This window comes from Lynx rufus, unplaced genomic scaffold, assembly GCF_022079265.1.
Source record: "Lynx rufus isolate CCGP_SWC_20201006 ecotype Redwood Valley unplaced genomic scaffold, mLynRuf1.p SCAF_50, whole genome shotgun sequence".
Classification (NCBI taxonomy): domain Eukaryota; kingdom Metazoa; phylum Chordata; class Mammalia; order Carnivora; family Felidae; genus Lynx; species Lynx rufus.
Genome location: NW_025814868.1, coordinates 847,799 through 875,365, shown reverse-complemented (window position 1 = coordinate 875,365; position 27,567 = coordinate 847,799). Strand labels below are relative to the sequence as shown.

At 66.3% G+C, this 27,567-nt stretch overlaps 1 protein-coding gene across 1 annotated transcript in view; it reads right to left on the bottom strand.

Annotated features, from left to right (window-relative positions):
* Window positions 1-8,808: 8,808 nt before the first annotated feature.
* Window positions 8,809-27,567, bottom strand: part of MUC2 (mucin 2, oligomeric mucus/gel-forming) — a 32,496-nt gene continuing 13,737 nt past the window's right edge. Inside the window, 23 exon segments of the mRNA XM_047100576.1 lie at window positions 8,809-9,046; window positions 9,136-9,262; window positions 9,570-9,609; window positions 9,723-9,851; window positions 10,508-10,606; window positions 10,707-10,829; window positions 10,923-10,963; window positions 11,166-11,270; window positions 11,470-11,644; window positions 13,548-13,579; window positions 13,674-13,774; window positions 13,856-13,925; window positions 14,276-14,454; window positions 15,190-15,409; window positions 15,722-15,905; window positions 16,426-16,673; window positions 17,086-17,260; window positions 17,581-17,810; window positions 18,078-18,189; window positions 18,191-18,604; window positions 18,606-21,715; window positions 22,028-24,467; window positions 24,531-27,280. Coding sequence (XP_046956532.1) covers window positions 8,809-9,046; window positions 9,136-9,262; window positions 9,570-9,609; window positions 9,723-9,851; window positions 10,508-10,606; window positions 10,707-10,829; window positions 10,923-10,963; window positions 11,166-11,270; window positions 11,470-11,644; window positions 13,548-13,579; window positions 13,674-13,774; window positions 13,856-13,925; window positions 14,276-14,454; window positions 15,190-15,409; window positions 15,722-15,905; window positions 16,426-16,673; window positions 17,086-17,260; window positions 17,581-17,810; window positions 18,078-18,189; window positions 18,191-18,604; window positions 18,606-21,715; window positions 22,028-24,467; window positions 24,531-27,280 — 11,342 coding nt within the window.

The following is a 27,567-nucleotide window of genomic DNA, read 5'->3' as shown; positions in this document are numbered from 1 at the left end:
GGAGGTCGGAGGTTGGCGGCGGTGCCCGTTGGCCAAGGGGGATGAGGTGTATCCATGTGTCATAAAGTCAACAAGCAGTCAGTGCCACGGACCAGGGCTCCCGGGGTTCGCTCCTCCCTCCTCCCCTGCAAGCACCCGGCTGGTGGGTCAGACATGCCGAGGCTCCCGCCCGGCTCAGCTGAGGACCCAGCCGGGAGGGTCTGCTCGAGCGGACACAACAGGTGCATCTGAGAGCCTGGGCCCATCCCCCTTCCTCCTTAAGAAGGCCCTGGAATCCCCCTCCACGAACAGCTGAAAAGGGGCCTCCAACGCGTGCGCCCCACGTCCACGGAGCAGTGTCCACAGCAGCCAGGGGTGGGGGCCACCCGAGGGCATCGGTGGACGAGCGGACGGACGAGACGTGGTCCCTCCGCACAGATTTTCCAGCCTTTGTGAGAGGGACGTGCTGACACCTGCTAGGGCACAGATGGGCCCGGAGGACGTGACACAGGGGAGTGGGCCAGACACACGGTGTGGTCCACTCCTATGAGGTCCCTGGAGTCGCCAGAAAGTAGGAGGGCGGGTGTGCGTAATGCCCTGGGCTGTGTGCTTAGACGCGGTGACGAGGGTGCGGTTCATGTGTATTTTGCCACAATTAAAGTTTTAAATTTTCATGAGGAGGAACCACATTAAAGAAATAATGGGGGTGACACCCCAACGGGAAAAGACAAGAGGCCTCGGAAGGGGTGGGGGGCGCTCAGAGAGAGCCAAGCAAGCCCGGAGAACGAAAGCCTGGACCCCGTGGCGAACCGCTGGGGTCGGGAGGGGCTGGGCGTGCTGACCGGGCATGGCTCCCCCGTGTGGACCCTCGTGAGAATGCATCAGCCGGGTGAGTCACAGCTCAGTGAGAGGGGGTGCGCGGGAATCTGAGAAAGGTGGGCCCGGCTGGGGCTCCTCCCCGTGCTCTGGTGGCAGGAACAGGCAGTGGTCCAGCCAAGAGAAAGGATGTTTGAACTTTTATGCCCAGCCGAACTGGGGGCGCCTGGGTGGCTCCGTCGGTTGGGCGTCCGACTTCGGCTCAGGTCGTGATCTCTCGGTCCGTGGGTTCGAGCCCCGCGTCGGGCTCTGCGCCGACGGCTCGGAGCCTGGAGCCCGCTTCGGATTCTGTGTCTCCCTCTTTCTGTGTCCCTCTCCCGCTCGTGCTCTGTCTTTCTCAAGAATAAACATTTAAATAATAATAAAAAGATACCCGGCAGAACGCTCACTCAAACTGGAGGACACAGAACCCTCCTCGGCTCTTGAGCCTCCAAGGTCTTGCCACAGACACCCGTGTGGCTGTGCCCGGATGCTCTCTCCCACACGCCACCCCCGTCCCCCGTGCAGGACCCCCTGCGTCAGCCAGCACCCGACAGGCACCCCCTGCAGGGCTGGAGCCACCCTGGCACCACCGCCTCAGGGGAGGTGACGGTGCAGTCCCCGCCCCGCCCCCAGGAGGGGCCTGTGCCCAGCTGCAGCGAGGGCCACAGGGTCACAGCACCTGCCGCTCTCCCGAGAGCCTTTATCCAGCTTCTGGGCAAACCGTGCCGGCGCCCTGCGGGCGGGGAGGGCAGCAATGCTCCCTGTGGCCGGTGAACGGCATAGCCTGGAGCGCGGCCCCGCACCCGGCCGACGGGTCGAAAGGGCCCTGAGACGCCTGCAGTTTGGGGCCAGTTCTGCTCTCCGGGGTCACCTCCTGTTTGGGCCCTGATTTCACGGACAGGAGGCCACAGTGCCCGCCCGTGTCCGGGTGCAGGGCATCCTTCCCAGGGGTCAGGCTTCAAGTTCTCGGCACGCGGTGGCGGTGGACTCGGCCAACAGTAGGGGGCAGCCGGGGCAGGTGGGGGGGGTCAGGCGGAGGGGCAGCGTCCAGGCTCCCCGGGGGGGGGGGGGCGTGCCGGCCCCTTAGCCCGCGGCCCACTCTACGGAGCTGCGTCTGAGCCCCGTCCGCAGCCCCGGGCAGGCCGGGAGCCACCGTCAACCGTGCGGGAACCGGGAAGGTGGCCGGGTAGCTCGCTGAGCCCGGACGTGCCAACGGCAGTAAGTAGCCGGTGTCCCGGGATGGCCAGTGACGGCCGGGGTGGGGTGACACCGCGGCCTCGGGCCCCTAGGAGCAGCCCGCGCTCTGGGGCCTCACGAAATAAGCCAACCGAGGCTTGAGAAGATTGGAGGTGAAAATGCCCGGGTTACCCACTGACAGCGCAGGGGGCGGTGGTCTGGCTTCGGCGGGCACAGGAAGAGCAGGAACCGGTTCCGGCCAGGACGGGGCAGGTGTTCTTGGCCACGCGCTCAGCCAGGCGGGCATCTCCGGGGGGGCAGTGCGGAGGGGGGGTTGCTGCCGGCCCCGAAGTCACGAGCCATTTCCGCCGGCTTGTCGCCTATGACGTGAGGGGAGGATCGACTGCCCCCCACCCCCCACCGCAAGATCGCCACGTGGATTAAGCAGTTTCGGCCTCGGTCCCCGGAGCTGAGCCAGCACCCGCTCTCCGTCGTCCCTTCCGGGTTTTCAGGAGGTGTGTTCTCATGGCAGGTGCCCACGAGCAACGGCCCCCAAAACCCTACGGCCCCTCCAAGCTTCCCGCGCTGTGCACCTGGCCCTCCCCTCCCCATGTCGTCCTGGGGCGGCCGTGACACAGTCCCACAGAGGAGACAGCATGCGCCGCAGTCACCGTCCCCCGTCCAGGAGGCCGGAGCCGGAGGTCCAGGCGTGGGCGGGGCTGAGTCCCCCCCCCCCCCCCCCGCCGGGCCTCTCTCCTTGTGTGCGGACGGCCGCCCTCTCCCAGTGTCCTCACAGGGTCGTCCCTCTGCCCGTGTCTGCGTCCTGATGCCCTCTTCTTACAGGGACCCCGGTCACACGGGATCGGGGCCTGTATTTTTACTTGGTTACATTGTCCTTTTCCAAACGTAACTTAACTGTGACACGGTCAAATGCACGCACCTTAACGCGCATAATGGCTTGTGACTTTAATGACTTGATTAGGTCCTTCCCTACCCTGAGGTCATAAATACACCTTTATCTTCTCCTGGAAGTTCACAAGTTTTGCTGGGAATAACCTCTAGTTATTTAACCCACTTGGTAACTCACCTTACCCTGGGGGTGGGGGGTCCACCTGTCCGTCCACCTGCCCCGCACCCAGGTCACGTGCAGACGGATGAACCACCCCCCCCCCCACCAAGGGAAGCTCCCTACAGATTCGGAAGGGCATCTCCCTGGATTTATACAGCTGTTTGCCGAGAATTGACCTTGTTTTGCAAAACCGAACCTGCCGTTTCGAGAGCATGACGCTCTCTCCCGGCACCAACACCTTCCTGTGTGCCCTTCCGTAACGGAGAGTAATTTTCTCAGAACGGCCGGGAGGTGCTGTCTGATGTGCTCTCAGGAATTTACACAGGGTCTCTGGCTGCCATTAGTGAGCTAATCTTCTCTAATACATTTTCTGCTTAGTTTTGGGTATGTTTTCATTAACTTTGTATCCAACAATGTTACTCGATGGCACTGAGCTCTCTGACCCAAAACTAGAGCCATTCGTGAAGGTATCCTGAAATCAGGACGGTTTAATCTCTTTCTAATCGTGGTATTTATCATTTCTTTTTTCTTGTTTTATCGTTTTGGCCAGAACCTCCAGAACCACCCCCGCGCCCCCCCCCCCGACTGCGGGCCGGAGTGGCCGACGGCTTCCTCGACTCTCAGGGGGATGATGTGAAAGTCCCCGCATGTAACCGGTGCCACCTTTTGACAGATACCCCTTGACGTGTTGAGCATGTTGCCTTGTGGTCTCAGTCTGTGTTTTTTTTAAAACGGTCAAGACAAGCTGTTTACTCTTGTCAGATGCCGTTTCTGCACGCGGTAAGAAAACCACAGGATTTTCTCCTCAAATCTGTGGCTGTGGGAATCACAGCGGCTCCTGGAGGCGGCTGGCTCCCCCTTCTGCTCCCCTAGGGGCATTGCACTTCCTGGCCCCTGTGGCTGCCAGGAGCCTCCAGTGGCCACTCATCCCAGAGACTGCACACGGTGGCAGGCCCTCCGCGATCTCTGAGACCCCGGGTCCTGGATGACAACAGGGGCCCAAACGACCGAAAACCAAACTGGGGGGGCTTCCGTTCCTGCAACACAGCAGAGCGACCCTGGCTGACCCACTGTTGGTAGTCTCCCTTGCTGAGTTATCCTTGGACTCCTGGGAAAGCCCGGCTTGTTTAGGATTGTTGGGCGGGGGGGGGGGGGTTCGTACACAGCACCCCCCCCCCCGACCCGAGTGCTGGAACCAATTGAAAATAAGCAAGGGGCTTGGCGGGTGCAGGGCCGTGCCTAATTTTGCGAATTATAAACTCATAGGCTGCTTCATGGACTGTGCTTGTGGGTATGTTTCCCCCTGGAATTAGACAACCTTCCGGTCGCTGGCGGCCCTGGGCCTGGACCAGCTCCCCTCCGTGGAGGAGCAGAGGACGGGGAGAGGAGGTGGGATGCCCGCACCCTCTTTTTCCAGTTCCAGCACTCTCCCTGGGCCAGAGTGCAGCAGAGGCCCGAGCTAAGGGACAGGCTCCGCGTGGAAAGAGGCATCCGCAGCAGAGAAAACGCACGCCCCTCGCGGCCTCTCGTTTCCGCTCGCGGCCGGCTGCGCTGACGCGTCCCACAGGTGCCTGTCTGCGTGTTGGCTTGGTGTCCTCGCCTGGGGCCGCTCTCCAGCGATCTGGTATCACGCTGACCCAGTGAGAGCCTCCCACCTTTCCTACCGTCCGAGGTAGTCTGTGTGACGTGAGGCACCCAAGCCCCCAGTTGTTCCGACCCCTGTGGCCTGTCCTTGCTCGTCTGGCCTTGGCTGTGCACGTGGCCTGTGGCCACTGGAACGGCAGCAGATGTGACACAGGGGACGCCACGGGACTCGCGTGTGCACGGGGCCCGCCCTCTGGTCGCTCTGGGAGACCACGCGGCACCGTGTGAACAGAACAGGATGCGTGCAGGGGGGCGTCAGCGACCCCCCCCCTCCTCCAGCAGAAGCCAGCCCCGCGGACCCCCAGCGGCGGCAGCCGCGCGACCAGCCAGCCCAGGCCGCAAACCGGTAGTAAGGGCTGTTCAAGGCAAGTGTCAGAAGCCGCGGTTTTTACCAAAGTGCTGTTTACCTTCAGTAACGACGTCGTCTCGAGCGTCCGGCCTGGTGAAGGCTGGCGGGTGTCGGCAGTCGTGAGCCACCCCCCGGCCAGTCCCCCTCCCCAGGCACGGGGCAGGGCACCACCGCTCTGCTGTCGTTGCCTCGTCTGGCCGTTTCCGGAGCTCCGTGGCAGGGATCGAATCCCGCAGCCTTTTATGCGTGAACGCGTGCAGCCCTCAGCACGCGTTCGCGACTCACTCAGGCCTCACGCACCAGTGTGAGCTCACCGTCACCGCAGACGAGTATCTCACCGCGGGGACGGGGGACTCACTTCTGATTGCAGACACCGACCAACGCTTCCCCTAGGAAGGGAGGTGAGGAGGCTGCCGTGGGGGAACAGGGTCCCCGGAGACGGGATCAGCCCCCCTCGGTCCCTGCCTTCCCAAAGCCACTGGTGGAAGGCTCTTTTCTGGGGGTTCCCCTGAGGCCCCATGATTAGGGCCAGACCGTGGAGCCTGGGCTCCCCTAACCTGTGGCGCCCAGCAGAGCCCGGAAGGAGTAGCACCGCCGTCCGGACTGGACCTGACGTCACAGCAGGGAGACTCGGAGGCCCCTTCCCTCTCTGGGTGCAGGGGGGGCCCTGACTCTCCCCCCTCCCCTGGGGTGACAAACGAGCGTGGCCTCTGGGAGGCCTGTGGTCACCATCGATCCCTTGTCACCATCATGGTCCCACGGAGAAGTGAGGGCACCCCAGGCCCTCTGCACACGGAGCCTGCCGGCAGAGCTGGGGCCTGAACTGACCCCCGGCGGCCACGCCAGGCCCACAGGGACCAGCATGAGAGCGTGAAGGGCCACTGACGCGGACACTCGGGGGGCAGCGGCACCCCAGAACCGGGTGTGGCAGAACCGCAGGGCACACACCGCGTGGAAAGACAAGGTGGGCCAGTGCCAAGCACCACTTGTGGTGGCCAAGCACGAGCCACCGCCTCTGGGCGCCCCGTCGGGCCCTGGGTGGCTGGCACTTCATTCCAGGCCTGTCCCCGTCCCAGGTCCCGCATCCCCGCGGAGCCCCCGGACAACGCAGCTCAGGGTCTCGAGCCAGAAGAGGAAGAGGAGAGAGCTGGTTATGCAATGGGATTTGCATGGGGCCCGCCCCCCTCCCCCCGCCCCCCTCCCCCAGCCCCCCACCCCCCCCTTCCCTCACCTGTGGGACAAGCCCCCTTCCCTCACAGGTGGGCTGTGCTCAGACCAGAGCACGTGGGTGGAGACTGGGGGCTGGGAAGGGTGTGCCAGGGAAGGGAGAGGTGGGAGGGGCAGGGAGGGGCACAGCCAAGGCGGTCGCTCCCTGGGCAGAAGGGCAGGGGTGCGGCCCACTGCACGGGTGTCCCTAGCAGAGCCCTCATCTAAATGGTGGGACAAGGGCTGTAAGAAGGGAAGTGAACCCCCAACAGCCTCCAGGTCGGGGGGTGCTGGTGCAGGGGTGCGTGTGGGCCATTCGCCCATTCCTCCAGACGGTTGGGGCGGGGGCCCGGGGAGCCCCCGCTGCTTCCTCTGCTGGGGGCGGGCAGCAGTCTTAGCGACCATCTGCCAACGGTCATCAAACCATTCTTAAGCCAGAAACCTCTTTCCAAACAGATCCTCATGGAAACTACCATGTGTCAAACAGAGAAAACCCTGCCTGTTCTGCTTAATTTGGGGACCTGGGGGCGCAGCCTAGAAAAGTGAGCAGGGCCCAGCTGCACCCCGGCCCACCGCGGCCCCCCCCTTGTGTCCCCATCGCGCAGCCGCAGAGCCGGGAGGTGGATGGGACGCCGGCCCAAGGCTGACCCCTCTTCCTGACCAGACGAGGGCCACGAGCACCTTCCCATTCTCGTTCTGCCTGGGTCCAGCCTGTGCTGGGGCTGCTGGCCAGCCGGGCACAGCCAGACGCAGCAGGGTGGGCCAGGGGCTCTGCACCACGTCGATGAAACACACGGCCCGCTAGAAAATTTCTGGAGCTCCAAGCCCCCGTGGCCCTGGGAGGGGGCCCTGGAACAGGTGAGGGCCATCGGGTCGGCACATTGACCGTCTTGCAGAAGGGCTGGTCCTGAAGCACCCAGGACCCCACTTGGCCGCACAGCAGAGGCGGGGAGCCCCTGTCCCCCCAGCAAACCTTCTGTCCTAGGAGGCCACTTGGTGACTCCAAGTCCAACCCAGGCCAACTGACCACCCAGGAAGTCCACAGGTCTTGGCCAGGGACAATGTGGACCCCCGAGGTCACCAAGGGGGCTGTGCAGGGGCCTCTGGGGCCCTCCCAGGCCAGGGGGCCACTGGAAAGACCCCCAGGTGCCACGGTGACGCTGATGTGCTGACACAACCTGATCGGCCATCGAGCCCTCCCTGGCGTCAGGTGGGGGCAGGTGAGGGAGGGCTGAGCCCTCAGCCCAGCTCCTCAGGGGGCAGGGAATGCAGAGAAATTGGGGTTCTGGGTGCCTCCTGGAGCAAACCCTCACTGGCCTCAGCACTGCGGAGCTTGAAGCAGGTATCCGCCCTCCCTGAGACCCTCCATTCAGTCAGGTATAACGTGTGGCAGAGAATCACAGGGAGGACGAGATGTGGGCCCCGGGGACATCGGCACCTCCCCTTAGGTTTCCAGGGGTGCTCACAAGCCAAATGGCTACACTCGGGGGTCCTCGGCCCTAGGACCCAGGGCTCCCACTCCCTCAACACCTGGTCAGGCCGGGGGTCTGCTGCCTCAGGAGAACAGAACCTGGCTCGTCACCCAACCTTGGGCGCTCCGGCTCTGGTCCAGCGGTCTCCACGGCCGCCCAGCGGGAGGCCGCCAGTTTGCACTCTCGGTCATCAAAGGCCTGGAGGAGACCCTTCCCTAAAACCCCCATTTTGGCGGCTCAGCTCACAGAACAGCTCCCCAGACATGCGCAGGCAGGTGGACACGTGGAGGCGCGCACACACGGCACCGGCCGCCCGCCTGGGTCCACAGAACCGACCGGAACTCCGCAAGTGGCAGAGGCCCGGAAGGTCACCTTCTGACCCACGGGCTGGTGTGCGCCCCTGACCCCGGCCCAGGACCTTCGGCTTTGCCAGTGCAGACACCCTGGATGAAGCACGCTCCAAACACACGCAAACACGTGTGCACGTGGCACGTCCACACCCAAGCCACGTCCGCAGACACACGCACACACCCGGCGCCCTGGGCTGTCGGGCCCCCTGTTGCGCAAAGTCAGGGGTGGAAGTCTTCCTGGACTACGATGGCCCAGAAAGGGCTTTGGCCACGCTGAGGGCAGGACAGGGCGGGACAGGGCTTTCTGGAGGCGGCTCGAGGGACAGAGGTCGCTGGGGGCCGCACTTGGCACAGGAAGCTTGCCACAGCCAGGCAGGCAAGTGTGAGCGGGCCCCCCCACCCCGTCCCGTGCGCAGAGCGTGCGGACCAGGCCCCTCTCTGGACCTTCTCGGTCCGCTCGCCCCACAGGAAGCAGCGAGACCCGGGGCCGTGCACGGCAGCCGTCCGGACGCCCAGCACCGACCACACACACCGGCACAGCGTCTGCCCAAGTTTATTGTGGAAAGCGAAGAATTGAACAAAGACTCAGAAAATAAATATCTGCAGAGAGGAAGCCGGCTCAGGAGGTGAGGAAGCTCAGGGGGTCAGCAGGAGGGGTGGGGGGTGCGGAGGGCGGTGGGGGCGAGCTGGGTGGCACGACCCTGTTCAAGCGCCTCCTGGGCGCAGGCCCCCGGGGCTGGAGCGCCGGGAGCGGCCAGGGACGCGGCGCGGGGCCGGCGGGAGCTCGCAGACGGTGTCCTGGCACCGGCAGCTCTCGATGTGGGTGTAGGTGTGGCTCCGCGAGCCGCCCTGGGGACAGTGCAGCACCACCTCCCGCTGGCTGGTCCGTTCTTCCTTACAGCAGGAGCACCTGTGGTCCAGGGCCTGGGCCTCGGCCGAGTACCTGCGGGCGGGCGGCCGGCCAGAGTGAGGAGCCACCCCCACTAGGGCGAGGAGCCCCTCCCCCACCCCTGCCCGGGGCCTGGGACTCACAGGGCGAAGGTCCCGCAGGACCCAGAGCAATAGTTCATTGTGACTTTGTTGGTGCAGCCGGCGAAAGAAATTTCCCGGGTGACGGGGATGGCGGAACAGAAGATCCTGGTCTCGTTGCGAGGGATGCCTGCCAGGAGGGGGGTTGGAGGCTCTGGGGTGGGGGGGTGGGGTCTCCACACCCCAGGGGGCCCGCAGGTTCTCCCTCACGGCCTCCTCTCCCTCCTCGAGTGCCCCAGCCCCGGCCACCCCACAGCAAGCAGGGCCCCCAGCTGCTGCCCCCCAATTTAACATCTGGCTGAGAGTGGCACAGAAGGGGACGGGAGTCCCGGGACATCATCCCCTGTGCCTCCTTCACCCCCGCCCCAGGGTCCCAGAGGGAGCTCCCCTGCCGCGCCGTGTGCCCCAGAGATGCCTGCCCGCCAGGCTGTACTCACATTTCTTGCAGCAACCGTTGGGCATGAGAGTGATGGAACCCTGGAAGGAAGGAGAACGAGCCTGGGACCCCCAGACCACCCCCCGGCCGTGAGCAGCCCCGTCCTGCCTCAGGGTGGGAAAGGGCAGGTCCCGAAGAAAGGACCCCCACTCACCGGGAGGCAGATGCTGGGGTCAAAGTCGGGGCAGGTGATGTTGGAGACCGAAGAGATGAGCTGGTTGTGAATCTTCACGCAGCTGAAGAATGTGCAGTTATTCTTGGGGTCATGCTTTATGTCCCCGGGCTGCAGGGCACAAGACAGCCTGGTGAGACCCACAGGAGGCCCACCCGGAAGATAGACAAGAAACGCCCTGCAGGTTTCCAACCACCCAGCCAAGTGCAGCTCCTGTTGGACAGAAGGTCCAGCCTGCAGGCCCAGAGCCACCAGCCTAGAGTCCCCAGACACGTCCACATCCTAACCCCTGCACCTGCAGATACGACCTTATCTGGAGAAAGAGTGTTGAGAGGTGAGATTAGGTTAAAGACGCTGAGATGAGACCATCCCAGACTACACGGGTGGTTCTAAACCCAACAACGAGTATACTTATAAGAGACAGGCGGGGCCACAGGAAGGTAAGCCAGAAAGTGGAGGGACGCGGCCACAAGCCCGGGGCCGTCTGGAGCCCCAGAAGCCAAAGAGGCAGGAAGGCTCTCCCAGAGCCCTTGAAGGGACCGCGGCCCTGCGACACCTCCAGCTTGGACTCCGGCTCCAGACGAAAAGACTCGGTCACTCCTGGGGTTTCCAGCCCTAGTCTGCGGTCACGGCCACCCCAGGACACTGCAACAGCCATGCCCGGCCCTGGGAAGACCCTGCTGGGGCGGCGGGAGGCATCCCAGGCCTTGCCCGTGGCTGCGGGCCGGCCCCTCCTGGGTGGGGATGGGAGCAGGCCCCTCGCTCACCTTTAGGATGATGGGTTCCTTGCCGGGCCTCTTGATGATGCAGTGGGTCTGCTCACACTTACCACAGCACTCCCCGGGGGCCTCCACCAGCTCAAAGCCCTGCGGACGCACACGGCTAGGTTGGTGCGGGCAGGAAGGGAGCCACGGAGGTGGCCGCGGGATGGCCCGTGGCCTCCGGGGGGGCGGGAGGGAGGCTTACGGGGCTGCAGGAGTTGTCACAGAGCACGTGGGTGCAGGAGATGACGTTGAGCTCGGTGCTGCTGTTCCTGCGGTTGGTGCACACGCAGTCCTCGCACTTGGAGGAGTAAACTGGCGACCCCGGCTGAGGGCACAGAGAGGAGCGGGTGAGGCGGGGCTACCGCCCACCACGGAGGCCCCAGACGGGCACCCTTCCCGGCACCCTGCCCAGGCTCACCTGGTACTCAGCATTCTGGTGAACGCACACACCCTTGGGCACTAGGAGGAAGAGAACGGGGACGTGGGTCGGGCTGGACAGAGTGGACACCTGGGCCCAGGGGGAGTGTGACCACCATGCGGGGTGACCCCACGGTCAGTCCCACCCCCCGGGACAGCACGGACACTGAGCCCAGGGGGAGTGTGGCCGCCATGCAGGGTGACCCCACGGGGGTCTCAGCCCCACCCCCCGGCCCCCACTAACCACAGGCGTAGGTGGGGCAGCACTTCCCAGGTGTGATCTCACTCTTCACTTCAAATCCCAGTGGGCACTTGGACGGCGTCGCCGGGCACAGGCTGGTGTTGCACTCTGGGAGGAGGGGGGAGACAAGGGGAAGGAGGGGGCTGAGGGCACCGGCCTCCTCCGACACCCGTGCTCAGGTGGACATGCCCCAAAGGCCCCCAAGTGAGCGGCTCCCCAGCTCAGTGAGGAGGTGAAAACACCCTCGGGGGCTGCCGGGCGACTCCTGGGCCCCCAGCACCCAGCACCATCCCGGGGGTGGCCTTACTGCAGGATGTGATGTTGCAGCAGGTGTCGGCGGGGTTGACCTCTGTGAGCGGGTAGGTGCCCTCCTCCGTGCACCGGGGCGGCTCCTGGCTGCACGTCTTGGGCAGGCAGGAAATGCCGCTCCCGCCCTCCAGGCAGACACAGCTCTTGCAGTCGAACTCAAAGTGTTCCCCAAACTGCAGGCAGGAAGTGGGTGGGCAGGGGAGTCACAGGTGCCACTTGGGTGAGGCGGGCTGGCACCCAAGACCCCCTGCCAGGGCCACACCGCAGCACATCCACAGTCGGCCGGATGAAGGCACCACACCTCGCGTCCCACTCAGGTCCCGTAGGACACCTGTGCCCTCCCCACCTCCCAGCACGTGGGGGCAGGTCACTGACATCACAGCCGTGACCTGCTCCTGGCACTTGCTGGCACACGGGAAACACACGACACGTGTATGGGACTCGCAGACTAGAGCTAAGGCATCAACCATATGTAGGAGACAGGACAACACTGTGGCCAGGATGTCATCTCAGGTTTAGATAGAGCTTCAGATGGCCTATGGGTGGGTGGCATGAAGGTGTGGATGGACACATGGGCCAGTCAGTGGATGGATGGATGGACAGATGGACGGACAGACGGGTGGATGGATGGATGGATGGACAGATGGACGGACAGGAGGACGGATGGACAGACAGGAGGACAGATGGATGGACAGATGGATGGATGGATGGATGGATGGATGGATGGATCAACGGACGGGTGGGTGGTTGGATGGATGGATGGGTGGATGGATGGATGGACGGACAGACGGACGGATGGATGGATGGATGAAGAGTTGGACAGACAGATGGATGGACAGATGGATGGATGGATGGATGGATGGATGGATGGACAGATGGACGGACAGACCGGTGGATGGATGGATAGACGGATGGACGGATGGATGGACAGGAGGACGGATGGACGGACAGGAGGACAGAGGGACGGACAGACGGACAGATGGACGGATGGATGGATGGATGGATGGATGGATGGATCGACGGACGGGTGGGTGGTTGGATGGATGGATGGGTAGATGGATGGATGGATGGACAGACGGATGGATGGATGGGTGAAGAGTTGGACAGACAGATGGATGGACAGATGGACAGATGGATGGATGGATGGATGGACAGGTGGGTGGATGGATGGATGGATGGATGGACAGACGGACGGATGGGTGGATGGATGGATGGATGGATGGACGGACAGGAGGATGGATGGATGGACAGGAGGACAGATGGATGGACAGATGGATGAATGGATGGATGGATGGATGGATGGATGGATGGATGGATCGACGGACAGGTGGGTGGTTGGATGGATGGATGGGTGGACGGATGGACGGACAGGAGGACAGATGGATGGACAGATGGACAGTTGGATGGATGGATGGATGGATGGATGGATCAACGGACAGATGGGTGGTTGGATGAATGGATGGATGGATGGATGGATCGACGGATGGGTGGGTGGTTGGATGGATGGATGGGTGGATGGATGGATGGATGGATGGACGGACGGATGGATGGGTGAAGAGTTGGACAGACAGATGGATGGACAGATGGACGGATGGATGGATGGATGGATGGATGGATGGACGGATGGACGGACAGACGGGTGGATGGATGGATAGATGGATGGACGGATGGATGGACAGGAGGACGGATGGACGGACATGAGGACAGATGAACGGACAGACGTATGGATGGGTGAATGGATGAATGGATGGACGGATGGATGGACGGATGGATGGATGGGTGGAGAGTTGGACAGACAGATGGATGGAGAGTTGGGTGAGTGCACGGATGGGAGGATGGATGGGTGGGTGGATGGATGGAGGGGTGGAAGGTGGGAGGGAGAGAGGGAGGGAGATGCATGGGTGGGTAAGTGACTGGGTGTGGGTGTCCGGATGACCCTGCTGGCTCAGCCCTCCGGGATGTAAATGACATGACTCGGGGTCTGAGACTCCTGGCTTCTTCTTGCCACCCTCCCTGGTCCCCAAAATTCAGGGCTTATGGGTGAATCCTACCGTGGCACCAAGAGGAAAGGCCTACCTTTCTAGGCACATTGTCAGGTCCCATACAGCCTAGGAAGGGAGAGGAAACAAATCGTGTTAGCAGAGTCCCGGTGCCACGGGATCAGGGCGGGCTTCACGGAGGCAACGTGGGCAGGCAGCGTACCACACATGTCCACGCAGGCGTCGAATCCCGGGGCGTAGTTCATGGTGCCCTCGGGACAGAAGCAGCCCTCCACCAGGATGCTGTTGCTCTTCTCGAAGGATCTGGGGGTGAGAGGGCATCATGAGGTGGGTCTGTGGTCCGGCTGGAGGCCCGCCGCCCCCGTGCGTCTTCCAGCAACTCACCCAGACTTGCAGGTGGGTTCCTCTGCAGGACCACAGGCCCGGTACTCCCTGTGAGGCGGACACGTCAGCACTGCAGGAAGGGGACAGGAATCAGAGAAGCCGGAGCCGGGGGGGGGGGGGGAGGGGGGGGACTGGCGAGTGACATTCCTGCCCCCAGCGGGGGTGAGCGGCTGCCCGGCGTCGCCCACCTCGGCGCCCCGTGCCGTCCTGAGAAGGGAGGCAGGTGACGAGCTGTGCTTGGCGAGCCCGGCGGCAGCCCCAGGCCCCCAGCCCCTCAAGCCTGCCCTTCTTCCCACCCCACGGTCCTGCCCGGCTCTCCCTGGACGCCTGGCCTCCCACAGGCGTGGCTACAGGCCGTAGCCAGAGACCCCACCGGCCTGCGGGACCACGGGTCTGGGGCAGGGGCAGGCGGGCACGCACAGCAGGCGCCGTTGGTGTGGTTCCGCCAGTCGATACAGACGCCCTTCTGGGCACAGAGGGTCGCGTAGGTCTGCAGGCTGGCGCACTCCAGGCCCGAGCCGGGCACGAAGCAGCTGTCGAACACGCAGGCGTCGTAGTAGTGCTGGGGGGGTGCCACGGCGTGGCACTGGGCGAACAGGCTGTGAGGGAGGACGCGGGGGTCACGCTCCGGCCGGCCCTCCCCGCCCCCCTCATGCTCCCCACCGGCCCAGCACCTCCACCCGGCTGCCCTGCTGGAGCCTGGCTCAGCCTGCACCCACCCAACAGGCGCCCGTGGGCTGCCCGTGGCAGGAGAGCAAAGGGCCGCCCTGGGGAAGGGGGGTCGGCTCTGCAGCCCGAGGGCGAGGCGCTGTGCGCCCGCCTCCCGGAGGCGGAGGCTGCCGGGTGCCGGGACCCCCTCCAGCAGCCGTGGCAGGGGGGCCACGCAGCCCCGGCCCGCACACCTCTGGGAACAGGCACTCGCTCCCCGTGGATGCCAGCTCCTCTCCGTCTCAGCCCAGGTCTGCCTCCCTGACATCAGCCCTGCACGCCAGCTCGGTCCCGGCTCAGCCTCTCTCCCTAGGGCCCCCCGGCGCGGTCGACCCCGCCAAGGCACAGGGACGTCTCGCCACACCGCTCAGCCCCAGAGACGTCGGAAGCCCCGGCCCCGGGCCGTCCGAGGCCCGGCACCCGCCCGTGGCGCCCTGACCTCGCTCTGACACCCCAGACGTGCTCCGCGTCCGGCCCCCCTTTGCAGACTGAGGGCGAGGCCCCAGCCCCTCAAGCCTGCCCTTCTTCCCACCCCACGGTCCGGCCCGGCTCTCCCTGTACGCCTGGCCGCTCCCTGAGCCCCTGCCCCTGGCGGGTGACGGGCGGCGGCCAGGCCTGGGGGGTACCTGTCTTTGATGAGGTCGCAGAGAGGGGAAGCACAGTCCTTGGGCGTGGGGCTGCCCGCTGACGGCGTGCTAGCCGGGGGCTTGGTGGTGACGCCGACGTGGGGACAGTGTGGCTTGGAGGGGTCGTTCACCACCCACTGGTCGGCCGCGAGCTCACAGTTGGAAACGACCTCTCCGCTGGGCAACACGCAGTCGTCGGCGGTGTTGTTGGTACAAGTGCCTGCGTCGGGAGGGAGGCCCACGCTGAGCCAGCACCAGAGCCACGCCGCGCAGCAGACAGCCCCGGGCCGGCCCCGGGGCCCCGGCGACCGCCAGGCCAGGGCCGAGGGCGCAGAGCGGACGAGACTCCGGCCGGCTCGGTCCCACAGGGGCCCACCCGGCATGGCGGCCCCGGGGCCCCAGCCGAAGAGCCAGAGAGCCAGCCCCCGGCTGGCCGGCCCTCACACCGGCCTCGGCCCCAGCCAACCCCCAACCCCCGCCCCGGGGGCGGGCCCGGGAGCCGCAGGGAGCCCGCAGGGGCTGAGGGGCTCACCACACTGGCCCTTGGTGTTGTTGCCAAACCGGTGGTGAGGCAGCCTGATGGAGAAGGACAGGCCGTTGTAGGAGATGAGGGCGCCCAGCTCGGGGATGTCCACCACGTAGTTGATGCCCGACTGGGACACCTGCAGCCCATACTTCCTGTAGGGCAGCGCCACGGCCTGCCCGTTGACCTGCACCTGCGGCCGGCACACCCGCGGTCAGGACGTCCCCTCGGGGCCGACGTGGTGGCCCCTCCCCCGGGGCCCTGCCCCGGCCGCCGCGCGTGTCTCACAGGGGCGAGTGGGGGCAAGCTGCGTCTTGACAGAGCATCTGGGGTCGCCCCAGCCCTACCTGTTGTCAGGCCTGTGCGTCCGGTGTGGGGACCCCTGCCTGTCCCCTGCCCCCCGTCCGCCCTGCCCCTTGCCCTGGTCCCTTTCCCACTTCCTTTCCACTGCTTCCTTTCCACTGGTCCCGGCCGATCCCCGGGGTGAGATCACAAGGACGCTGTCCCGAGAGTCCCCCTGTACCGAGGGGTGAGGCTCCCCAGGCCCCCGGAACCAGCAACTCCACGTGAGTGTGTGCAAGAAGACTGCAGCCAGGGGGCGTGCGGGAGGTCAAGGTCCCTGGTCCCGCGAGAACAGCCCAGCCCCCTGCCGAGCGAGGGAACCGGGGAACCCCCCCCCCCGCCGGCAGTGCCCCGCCACCTGGCCAGCGCACCTGCACTTTTATGGGGGCCATCTGCACCGTCTTGATCAGCACCTCCTGGGTCTCGTGGCGCACGATGAGCGTGCGGGGGCAGGACACCCGGTCGTTGACGTCACAGTGGTAGTTGTCGATGTAGACGCCGAAGCCGTCTACCGTGGGGCTGATCTCCTCCACCAGCACGTACGTGCAGTTGCCCTGGTAGCTGTAGTAAAGCCCGTCGAAGGTGACGTAGTGCGGGTCCCCCCAGCCTGTGCAGTAGCCTGCGGACAGAGCTCCCGTGAGCCACACCAAGCCCCAAACCGGGGGAGCGGCTGGGACAGGGACAGGAGCCGGCGGGAGCCCAGGAACAGTGAGAAGACAAAGCAGGAATCCAGGGGGTCCCGGAAATTCTGGTTCCTGGAGCACGAGGGGCGTCCAAGCCCGTTCGGTGGGACAGAGCCTGGCTTGGGAGCCAGAGGGTCCGGGTTCGAAGTCCAGCCCTGCCCCGCCCACCCCAGGCGGGGAGCAGCCTCCGTGGTGGAGGTGGCTCCAACAGGCACGCCCCTCCCCTGCCTGGACCCCCTGCCCCCGAGGGGGAACCAGCAGGAGGCACGAGAAGCCCCTGAGGGCCTGCAGCCCCACACCCACAGAAGGGGGAAGTTGGGGAGGGTCCCGTGGCCTGGGCCAACTCACAGTCGCACTCCCAGTGCCAGCAGCAGCCATCAGGGTCCATGACGCGCACGGGCGGGAGGTCGTTGGAGCAGGTGGGCATGGGTGGGGGTTTGCACTTCACCTGCACTAACTCCACCGTGTTGTCGTATTTGCAGATGGCCATGGTGCAGTTACACAGCCACCACGTCTCGTTCTCCTACGGCGGGGAAGGCGCAGGGTCAGCGGGCACCAGCCTGGAGCCCCAGCCTGCACAGGGGTGGCCCTGAGCCCTCCCTTGGAGCCTGGGGACCACCCCGTGCAGGAGACAGCCGCCTCGGCCTCACCACCGGCCAAGCCTCCTCCTCCTCGCCCGGCAGGGGAGGCGTGGCCCAGAAGGTGGGCGCTCGGCCGACCCTGCCCCCAAAAGGCCGCTCGGAGGACAGGGCGGCACGGGTGACCCGCAGACGTCCCTGTCCTCCCAGGTGGGCATGTGTGCGCAGAGCCAAGGGGACCACAAGCGGCCCGCAGCCCACTGACCTCTCTGGGAGGATCAAAGTCTAGGCACCCAGGGGGCTTGGTGGTGGCCAGAGTGCTCGATGCCACGGACGTGGGTGGTTTGGGTGTTGAGGCCGGCGTTGGCGAGGAAGGGGTGGGCGTTGGGGAGGGTGTGGACGGACACGACCAGTTGAAGAACTCAAAGGTGCAGGACAGCGAGCAGTTCACGTAATAGCAGGTGTCCCCATGCGTGCCGTTATACACCGTTTCACCTGCCAGGGGACAGAGACCAGACCTACACTAGCCACGCGGGGCTGGCTCCCAGAGCATACAAACGGGTGCCGACAAGGCCACGGGAGGAAAGCCCACCTCGACCGTGTCCCTGACTCATGGCGACAGCCAAGAGGGGCAGACCGCAAGGACGGCCGTCCAGCCGGCTCCCGGTGGGGACTTCGGCCTAACCCCTTACCACTGGTGACAGGAGACCAGAACCCACCCGCCTCTGGCGCCTAAGAGTCAGAAGTGACAAGCCTGGGTACCTGGGGCAAAGTATGTGTCATTCAAAACGCAGCAGTATTTCAGGGGTGTGCTGGGGATGGAACCTGTAGTTTCAACAATGCTGGGGGAGGAGATTGGGGTCAGCGTGGGGGGGGAGCACACTGGAGGTCGTGGCGCTCGTGGTCGGTGGCCTGTGCGGCGTGGATGACGGGCGTCCTGGTGGTGTGAGCGTTTCTGTGGACGTCGTTGACACAGTCGTGGGTGTGGGTGTGGAGGGGGTCTCCGTGCTGGTGGTGGTGGTAGTCGAGGCCGGGGTCGGAGTGGAGGTCGGGGTCTCCGTGCTGGTGGTGGTTGTGGTGGAGGCTGGGGTCGGGGTCTCCGTGCTGGTGGTGGTCGGGGTGGGGGTCAGGGTCTCCGTGCTGGTGGTGGAGGCCGGGGTCGGGGTCTCTGTGCTGGTAGTTGTGGTGGTCGAGGCCGGGGTCGGGGTCTCCGTGCTGGTGGTGGTCGGGGTGGGGGTCGGGGTCTCCGTGCTGGTGGTGGTGGTGGTGGAGGCCGGGGTCGGGGGTCTCCGTGCTGGTGGTGGTCAGAGTGGAGGTCGGGGTCGGGGTCTCTGTGCTGGTGGTGGTGGTGATCGGGGTGGAGGTCGGAGTCTCCGTGCTGGTGGTGGTGGTGGTCGAGGCCGGGGTCGGGGTCTCGGTGCTGGTGGTGGTGGAGGCCGGAGTCGGGGTCTCCGTGCTGGTGGTGGTCAGAGTGGAGGTCGGGGTCGGGGTCTCCGTGCTGGTGGTGGTGGTGGTCGGGGTGGAGGTCGGAGTCTCCGTGCTGGTGGTGGTGGTGGTCGAGGCCGGGGTCAGGGTCTCCATGCTGGTGGTGGTGGTGGTCGAGGCCGGGGTCGGGGTCTCCGTGCTGGTGGTGGTCGGGGTGGGGGTCGGGGTTTCCGTGCTGGTGGTGGTGGTGGTCGGGGTGGGGGTCGGGGTCTCCGTGCTGGTGGTGGTCGGAGTGGAGGTCGGGGTCTCCGTGCTGGTGGTGGCGGTGGTGGAGGCCGGGGTCGGGGTCTCCGTGCTGGTGGTGGTGGTGGTGGAGGTTGGGGTTGGGGTCTCTGTGCTGGTGGTGCTCGGGGTAGAGGTCGGGGTCTCCGTGCTGGTGGTGGTGGTGGTAGAGGCCGGGGTCGGGGTCTCCGTGCTGGTGGTGGTGGTGGTGGAGGCCGGGGTCGGGGTCTCCGTGCTGGTTGTGGTCGGGGTGGGGGTCGGAGTCTCCGTGCTGGTGGTGGTGGTGGTGGAGGCTGGGGTCGGGGTCTCCGTGCTGGTGGTGGTTGGGGTGGGGGTCAGGGTCTCCGTGCTGGTGGTGGTCGGGGTGGAGGCCGGGGTCGGGGTCTCCGTGCTGGTGGTGGTGGTGGTTAAGGCCGGAGTCGGGGTCTCCGTGCTGGTGGTGGTGGTGGAGGTCGGGGTCGGGGTCTCCGTGCTGGTGGTGGTGGTGGTCGGGGTGGAGGTCGGGGTCTCCGTGCTGGTGGTGGTCGGGGTGGAGGTCGGGGTCTCCGTGCTGGTGGTGGTCGGGGTGGAGGTCGGGGTCTCCGTGCTGGTGGTGGTCAGAGTGGAGGTCGGGGTCGGGGTCTCCGTGCTGGTGGTGGTGGTGGTGGAGGCCGGGGTCGGGGTCTCCGTGCTGGTGGTTGTGGTGGTCGAGGCCGGGGTCGGGGTCTCCGTGCTGGTGGTGGTGGTGATGGAGGTCGGGGTCGGGGTCTCCGTGCTGGTGGTGGTGGTGGTCGGGGTGGAGGTTGGGGTCTCCGTGCTGGTGGTGGTGGTGGTCGGGGTGGGTGTCGGGGTCTCCGTGCCGGTGGTGGTGGTGGTGGAGGCTGGGGTCGGGGTCTCCGTGCTGGTGGTAGTCGGGGTGGGGGTCGGGGTCTCCGTGCTGGTGGTGGTGGTGGTCGGGGTGGAGGTCGGGGTCTCCGTGCTGGTGGTGGTCGGGGTGGAGGTCGGGGTCTCCGTGCTGGTGGTGGTGGTGGTGGAGGCTGGGGTCGGGGTCTCCGTGCTGGTGGTGGTTGGGGTGGGGGTCAGGGTCTCCGTGCTGGTGGTGGTCGGGGTGGAGGCCGGGGTCGGGGTCTCCGTGCTGGTGGTGGTGGTGGTTAAGGCCGGAGTCGGGGTCTCCGTGCTGGTGGTGGTGGTGGAGGTCGGGGTCGGGGTCTCCGTGCTGGTGGTGGTGGTGGTCGGGGTGGAGGTCGGGGTCTCCGTGCTGGTGGTGGTCGGGGTGGAGGTCGGGGTCTCCGTGCTGGTGGTGGTCGGGGTGGAGGTCGGGGTCTCCGTGCTGGTGGTGGTCAGAGTGGAGGTCGGGGTCGGGGTCTCCGTGCTGGTGGTGGTGGTGGTGGAGGCCGGGGTCGGGGTCTCCGTGCTGGTGGTTGTGGTGGTCGAGGCCGGGGTCGGGGTCTCCGTGCTGGTGGTGGTGGTGATGGAGGTCGGGGTCGGGGTCTCCGTGCTGGTGGTGGTGGTGGTCGGGGTGGAGGTTGGGGTCTCCGTGCTGGTGGTGGTGGTGGTCGGGGTGGGTGTCGGGGTCTCCGTGCCGGTGGTGGTGGTGGTGGAGGCTGGGGTCGGGGTCTCCGTGCTGGTGGTAGTCGGGGTGGGGGTCGGGGTCTCCGTGCTGGTGGTGGTGGTGGTCGGGGTGGAGGTCGGGGTCTCCGTGCTGGTGGTGGTCGGGGTGGAGGTCGGGGTCTCCGTGCTGGTGGTGGTGGTGGTGGAGGCTGGGGTCGGGGTCTCCGTGCTGGTGGTGGTCGAGGTGGGGGTCGGGGTCTCCGTGCTGGTGGTGGTGGTGGTCGAGACCGGGGTCGGGGTCTCCGTGCTGGTGGTGGTGGTGGTCGGGGTGGAGGTCGGGGTCTCCGTGCTAGTGGTGGTCGGGGTGGAGGTCGGGGTCTCCGTGCTGGTGGTGGTGGTGGTCAGAGTGGAGGTCGGGGTCTCCGTGCTGGTGGTGGTGGTGGTGGAGGCTGGGGTTGGGGTCTCCGTGGTGGTGGTGGTCGGGGTCGGGGTCGGGGTCTCCGTGCTGGTGGTGGTCGGGGTGGAGGTTAGGGTCGGGGTCTCCGTGCTGGTGGTTGTGGTGGTCGAGACCGGGGTTGGGGTCTCCGTGCTGGTGGTGGTTGTGGTTGGGGTGGGGGTCGGGGTCTCCGTGCTGGTGGTTGTGGTGGTCGAGACCGGGGTTGGGGTCTCCGTGCTGGTGGTGGTGGTGGTCGGGGTGGAGGTCGGGGTCTCCGTGCTCGTGGTGGTGGTGGTCGAGGCTGGGGTCGGGGTCTCCGTGCTCGTGGTGGTGGTGGTGGAGGCCGGGGTCGGGGTCTCCGTGCTGGTGGTGGTCGGGGTGGTGGTCGGGGTCTCCGTGCTGGTGGTGGTGGTGGTGGAGGCCGGGGTCGGGGTCTCCGTGCTGGTGGTGGTCGGGGTGGGGGTCGGGGTCTCCGTGCTGGTGGTGGTGGTGGTGGAGACCGGGGTCGGGGTCTCTGTGCTGGTGGTAGTCGGGGTGGGGGTCGGGGTTTCCGTGCTGGTGGTGGTGGTGGTGGAGGTTGGGGTCGGGGTCTCTGTGCTGGTGGTGCTCGTGGTGGGGGTCGGGGTCTCCGTGCTCGTGGTGGTGGTGGTCGAGGCCGGGGTCGGGGTCTCCGTGCTGGTGGTGGTGGTTGTCAGGGAGGTCGGCGTGGTTACAGGGGAAGGCGTGGAGATACAGTGTGGAGGCCACGAACAGCAGTAGACGTTGATCTCATAGTTGAGGCAAAAAGGCTGGGGCATGTATCCCCCTGGCTTCTGGTTTTCATTTCTGCACACCAGCCCGACGTTGATGTCGCAAGCCACGTTCTGCCCCAGCTGCCCAAGGGGGATGTCAGGGAACTGGGCGGCTCTGCAGGAGATGTTGGCCGCCCAGCCTGGTACACAGACCTTGACAGATTCGATGTCTGCCCCCGGTTTGGTGTTGTCTGGTTTCCCTGAATCCAGCCAGCCAGTCCACTTGCACTCAGGCACGCACGGAGTGGTGGTTGATCCCGGGGTAGGGGTGGTGGTGGTGGTGGTGGTGGTGGTGGTGGAGACCGGGGTCGGGGTCTCTGTGCTGGTGGTAGTCGGGGTGGGGGTCGGGGTCTCCGTGCTGGTGGTGGTGGTGGTGGAGGCCGGGGTCGGGGTCTCCGTGCTGGTGGTGGTGGTGGTGGAGGCCGGGGTCGGGGTCTCCGTGCTGGTGGTGGTCGGGGTGGAGGTCGGGGTCGGGGTCTCCGTGCTGGTGGTGGTCAGAGTGGGGGTCGGGGTCTCCGTGCTGGTGGTGGTGGTGGTCGAGGCCGGGGTCGGGGTCTCCGTGCTGGTAGTGGTCGGGGTCTCCGTGCTGGTGGTGGTCGAGACCGGGGTCGGGGTCTCCGTGCTGGTGGTGGTCGGGGTGGGGGTCGGGGTCTCTGTGCTGGTGGTGGTGGTGGTCGAGGCTGGGGTTGGGGTCTCCGTGCTGGTGGTGGTCGGGGTGGAGGCCGGGGTCGGGGTCTCCGTGCTGGTGGTGGTCGGGGTGGGGGTCGGGGTCTCCGTGCTGGTGGTGGTGGTGATGGAGGCCGGGGTCGGGGTCTCTGTGCTGGTGGTAGTCGGGGTGGAGGTCGGGGTCTCCGTGCTGGTGGTCGTGGTGGTCAGAGTGGAGGTCGGGGTCTCCGTGCTGGTGGTGGTGGTGGTGGAGGCCGGGGTCGGGGTCTCCGTGCTGGTGGTGGTCGGGGTGGGGGTCGGGGTCTCCGTGCTGGTGGTGGTGGTGGTCAGAGTGGAGGTCGGGGTCTCCGTGCTGGTGGTGGTGGTGATGGAGGCCGGGGTCGGGGTCTCCGTGCTGGTGGTGGTCGGTGTGGGGGTCGGGGTCTCCGTGCTGGTGGTGGTGGTGGTGGAGGCCGGGGTCGGGGTCTCCGTGCTGGTGGCGGTCGGGGTGGAGGTCGGGGTCTCCGTGCTGGTGGTGGTGGTGGTCGGGGTGGAGGTCGGGGTCTCCGTGCTCATGGTGGTGGTGGTCGAGGCCGGGGTCGGGGTCTCCGTGCTGGTAGTGGTGGTGGTCGAGGCCGGGGTCGGGGTCTCCGTGCTGGTGGTGGTGGAGGTGGAGGTTGGGGTCGGGGTCTCCGTGCTGGTGGTGGTCGGGGTGGGTGTCGGGGTCTCCGTGCCGGTGGTGGTGGTGGTGGAGGCTGGGGTCGGGGTCTCCGTGCTGGTGGTAGTCGGGGTGGGGGTCGGGGTCTCTGTGCTGGTGGTGGTGGTGGTGGAGGCCGGGGTCGGGGTCTCCGTGCTGGTGGTGGTCGGGGTGGGGGTCGGGGTCTCCGTGCTCGTGGTGGTGGTGGTCGAGGCTGGCGTCGGGGTCTCCGTGCTGGTAGTGGTGGTGGTCGAGGCCGGGGTCGGGGTCTCCGTGCTGGTGGTGGTCGGGGTGGAGGTCGGGGTCGGGGTCTCCGTGCTGGTAGTGGTCGGGGTGGGTGTCGGGGTCTCCGTGCCGGTGGTGGTGGTGGTGGAGGCTGGGGTCGGGGTCTCCGTGCTGGTGGTGGTGGTGGTCGAGGCCGGGGTCGGGGTCTCCGTGCTGGTGGTGGTGGTGGTGGAGGTTGGGGTCGGGGTCTCCGTGCTGGTAGTGGTCTGGGTGGGTGTCGGGGTCTCCGTGCCGGTGGTGGTGGTGGTGGAGGCTGGGGTCGGGGTCTCCGTGCTGGTGGTGGTGGTGGTGGAGGCCGGGGTCGGGGTCTCCGTGCTGGTGGTGGTGGTGGTGGAGGCCGGGGTCGGGGTCTCCGTGCTGGTGGTGGTCGGGGTGGAGGTCGGGGTCGGGGTCTCCGTGCTGGTGGTGGTCAGAGTGGGGGTCGGGGTCTCCATGCTGGTGGTGGTGGTGGTCGAGGCCGGGGTCGGGGTCTCCGTGCTGGTAGTGGTCGGGGTGGGTGTCGGGGTCCACGTGCCGGTGGTGGTGGTGGTGGAGGCCGGGGTCGGGGTCTCCGTGCTGGTGGTGGTCGGGGTGGGGGTCGGGGTCTCCGTGCTCGTGGTGGTGGTGGTCGAGGCCGGGGTCGGGGTCTCCGTGCTGGTGGTGGTGGTTGTCGGGGAGGTCGGCGTGGTTACAGGGGAAGGCGTGGAGATACAGTGTGGAGGCCACGAACAGCAGTAGACGTTGATCTCATAGTTGAGGCAAAAAGGCTGGGGCATGTATCCCCCTGGCTTCTGGTTTTCATTTCTGCACACCAGCCCGACGTTGATGTCGCAAGCCACGTTCTGCCCCAGCTGCCCAAGGGGGATGTCAGGGAACTGGGCGGCTCTGCAGGAGATGTTGGCCGCCCAGCCTGGTACACAGACCTTGACAGATTCGATGTCTGCCCCCGGTTTGGTGTTGTCTGGTTTCCCTGAATCCAGCCAGCCAGTCCACTTGCACTCAGGCACGCACGGAGTGGTGGTTGATCCCGGGGTAGGGGTGGTGGTGGTGGTGGTGGTGGTGGTGGAGACCGGGGTTGGGGTCTCCGTGCTGGTGGTGGTGGTGGTGGAGGCCGGGGTCGGGGTCTCCGTGCTGGTGGTGGTCGGGGTGGAGGTCGGGGTCTCCGTGCTGGTGGTGGTGGTGGTCAGAGTGGAGGTCGGGGTCTCCGTGCTGGTGGTGGTCGGGGTGGAGGTCGGGGTCTCCGTGCTCGTAGTGGTGGTGGTCGAGGCCGGGGTCGGGGTCTCCGTGCTGGTAGTGGTGGTGGTCGAGGCCGGGGTCGGGGTCTCCGTGCTGGTGGTGGTGGTGGTGGAGGTTGGGGTCGGGGTCTCCGTGCTGGTAGTGGTCGGGGTGGGTGTCGGGGTCTCCGTGCCGGTGGTGGTGGTGGTGGAGGCTGGGGTCGGGGTCTCCGTGCTGGTGGTGGTCGGGGTGGGGGTCGGGGTCTCCGTGCTCGTGGTGGTGGTGGTCGAGGCCGGGGTCGGGGTCTCCGTGCTGGTGGTGGTGGTTGTCGGGGAGGTCGGCGTGGTTACAGGGGAAGGCGTGGAGATACAGTGTGGAGGCCACGAACAGCAGTAGACGTTGATCTCATAGTTGAGGCAAAAAGGCTGGGGCATGTATCCCCCTGGCTTCTGGTTTTCATTTCTGCACACCAGCCCGACGTTGATGTCGCAAGCCACGTTCTGCCCCAGCTGCCCAAGGGGGATGTCAGGGAACTGGGCGGCTCTGCAGGAGATGTTGGCCGCCCAGCCTGGTACACAGACCTTGACAGATTCGATGTCTGCCCCCGGTTTGGTGTTGTCTGGTTTCCCTGAATCCAGCCAGCCAGTCCACTTGCACTCAGGCACGCACGGAGTGGTGGTTGATCCCGGGGTAGGGGTGGTGGTGGTGGTGGTGGTGGTGGTGGAGACTGGGGTCGGGGTCTCTGTGCTGGTGGTAGTCGGGGTGGGGGTCGGGGTCTCCGTGCTGGTGGTGGTGGTGGTGGAGGCCGGGGTCGGGGTCTCCGTGCTGGTGGTGGTCGGGGTGGGGGTCGGGGTCTCCGTGCTGGTGGTGGTGGTGGTGGAGACCGGGGTCGGGGTCTCTGTGCTGGTGGTGCTCGGGGTGGGGGTCGGGGTCTCCGTGCTGGTGGTGGTGGTGGTGGAGGCCGGGGTCGGGGTCTCCGTGCTGGTGGTGGTGGTGGTGGAGGCCGGGGTCGGGGTCTCCGTGCTGGTGGTGGTCGGGGTGGGGGTCGGGGTCTCCGTGCTGGTGGTGGTGGTGGTGGAGGCCGGGGTCGGGGTCTCCGTGCTGGTGGTGGTGGTGGTGGAGGCCGGGGTCGGGGTCTCCGTGCTGGTGGTGGTCGGGGTGGTGGTCGGGGTCTCCGTGCTGGTGGTGGTGGTGGTGGAGGCCGGGGTCGGGGTCTCCGTGCTGGTGGTGGTCGGGGTGGGGGTCGGGGTCTCCGTGCTGGTGGTGGTGGTGGTGGAGACCGGGGTCGGGGTCTCTGTGCTGGTGGTAGTCGGGGTGGGGGTCGGGGTTTCCGTGCTGGTGGTGGTGGTGGTGGAGGTTGGGGTCGGGGTCTCTGTGCTGGTGGTGCTCGTGGTGGGGGTCGGGGTCTCCGTGCTCGTGGTGGTGGTGGTCGAGGCCGGGGTCGGGGTCTCCGTGCTGGTGGTGGTGGTTGTCAGGGAGGTCGGCGTGGTTACAGGGGAAGGCGTGGAGATACAGTGTGGAGGCCACGAACAGCAGTAGACGTTGATCTCATAGTTGAGGCAAAAAGGCTGGGGCATGTATCCCCCTGGCTTCTGGTTTTCATTTCTGCACACCAGCCCGACGTTGATGTCGCAAGCCACGTTCTGCCCCAGCTGCCCAAGGGGGATGTCAGGGAACTGGGCGGCTCTGCAGGAGATGTTGGCCGCCCAGCCTGGTACACAGACCTTGACAGATTCGATGTCTGCCCCCGGTTTGGTGTTGTCTGGTTTCCCTGAATCCAGCCAGCCAGTCCACTTGCACTCAGGCACGCACGGAGTGGTGGTTGATCCCGGGGTAGGGGTGGTGGTGGTGGTGGTGGTGGTGGTGGTGGAGACCGGGGTCGGGGTCTCTGTGCTGGTGGTAGTCGGGGTGGGGGTCGGGGTCTCCGTGCTGGTGGTGGTGGTGGTGGAGGCCGGGGTCGGGGTCTCCGTGCTGGTGGTGGTGGTGGTGGAGGCCGGGGTCGGGGTCTCCGTGCTGGTGGTGGTCGGGGTGGGGGTCGGGGTCTCCGTGCTGGTGGTGGTGGTGGTGGAGACCGGGGTCGGGGTCTCTGTGCTGGTGGTAGTCGGGGTGGGGGTCGGGGTCTCCGTGCTGGTGGTGGTGGTGGTGGAGGTTGGGGTCGGGGTCTCTGTGCTGGTGGTGCTCGGGGTGGGGGTCGGGGTCTCCGTGGTGGTGGTGGTGGTGGTGGAGGCCGGGGTCGGGGTCTCCGTGCTGGTGGTGGTCGGGGTGGAGGTCGGGGTCGGGGTCTCCGTGCTGGTGGTGGTCGGGGTGGGGGTCGGGGTCTCCGTGCTGGTGGTGGTCGGGGTGGTGGTTGTGGTTGAGGGGGTGGTGGTTGGGGCCGTGGTTGGGGACCCGGGACACTCATACATCGGCAGGCAACAATTGACACGTATTTCATAGTCATAACAGACGGCGAACGGCCCGTTTCCAAACTGGTCTTCGTTGAGGCAAATGAACCCTGAGGAGACGTCACACCGTACCTTCTGGCCCGTCTCCTCCCAGCTGAGCTCTGGCTCCGTGGCCAACCTGCACTGGATGTCCTCGGGTTCCCTGCAGACACTGTCGAATTTCTCCCAGTCTCCACCGGTGCTGTCCATGCTGGGGTGGTTCTCGTTGATCCAGTCGGACCAGAAGCAGCACACATCTGGGGAAGCAAATCCGGGATTGGATTGGTCACCGCGCCTGGACGCAGCTTCCGGGGAGCCCACTGGGACTGGCATGACCGCCCTCCTATCACGGCCAAGGAGCCAGGGTGTTGTCGGCTCAGAGTGTGGGCCCGGCTCCGCTTCCTCCCTCCTCCTGCAGCTCCACACTGAGCCCCAGGGAAGGAAGAGCCCCTCACGCCACACCTGGGTGACAGCCCGACCCCCGGGCTGCAGCCCTCTGCCCTCCCTTGGCTGTTTTCAAATCCTGATGTCCCCCTGAAAACAA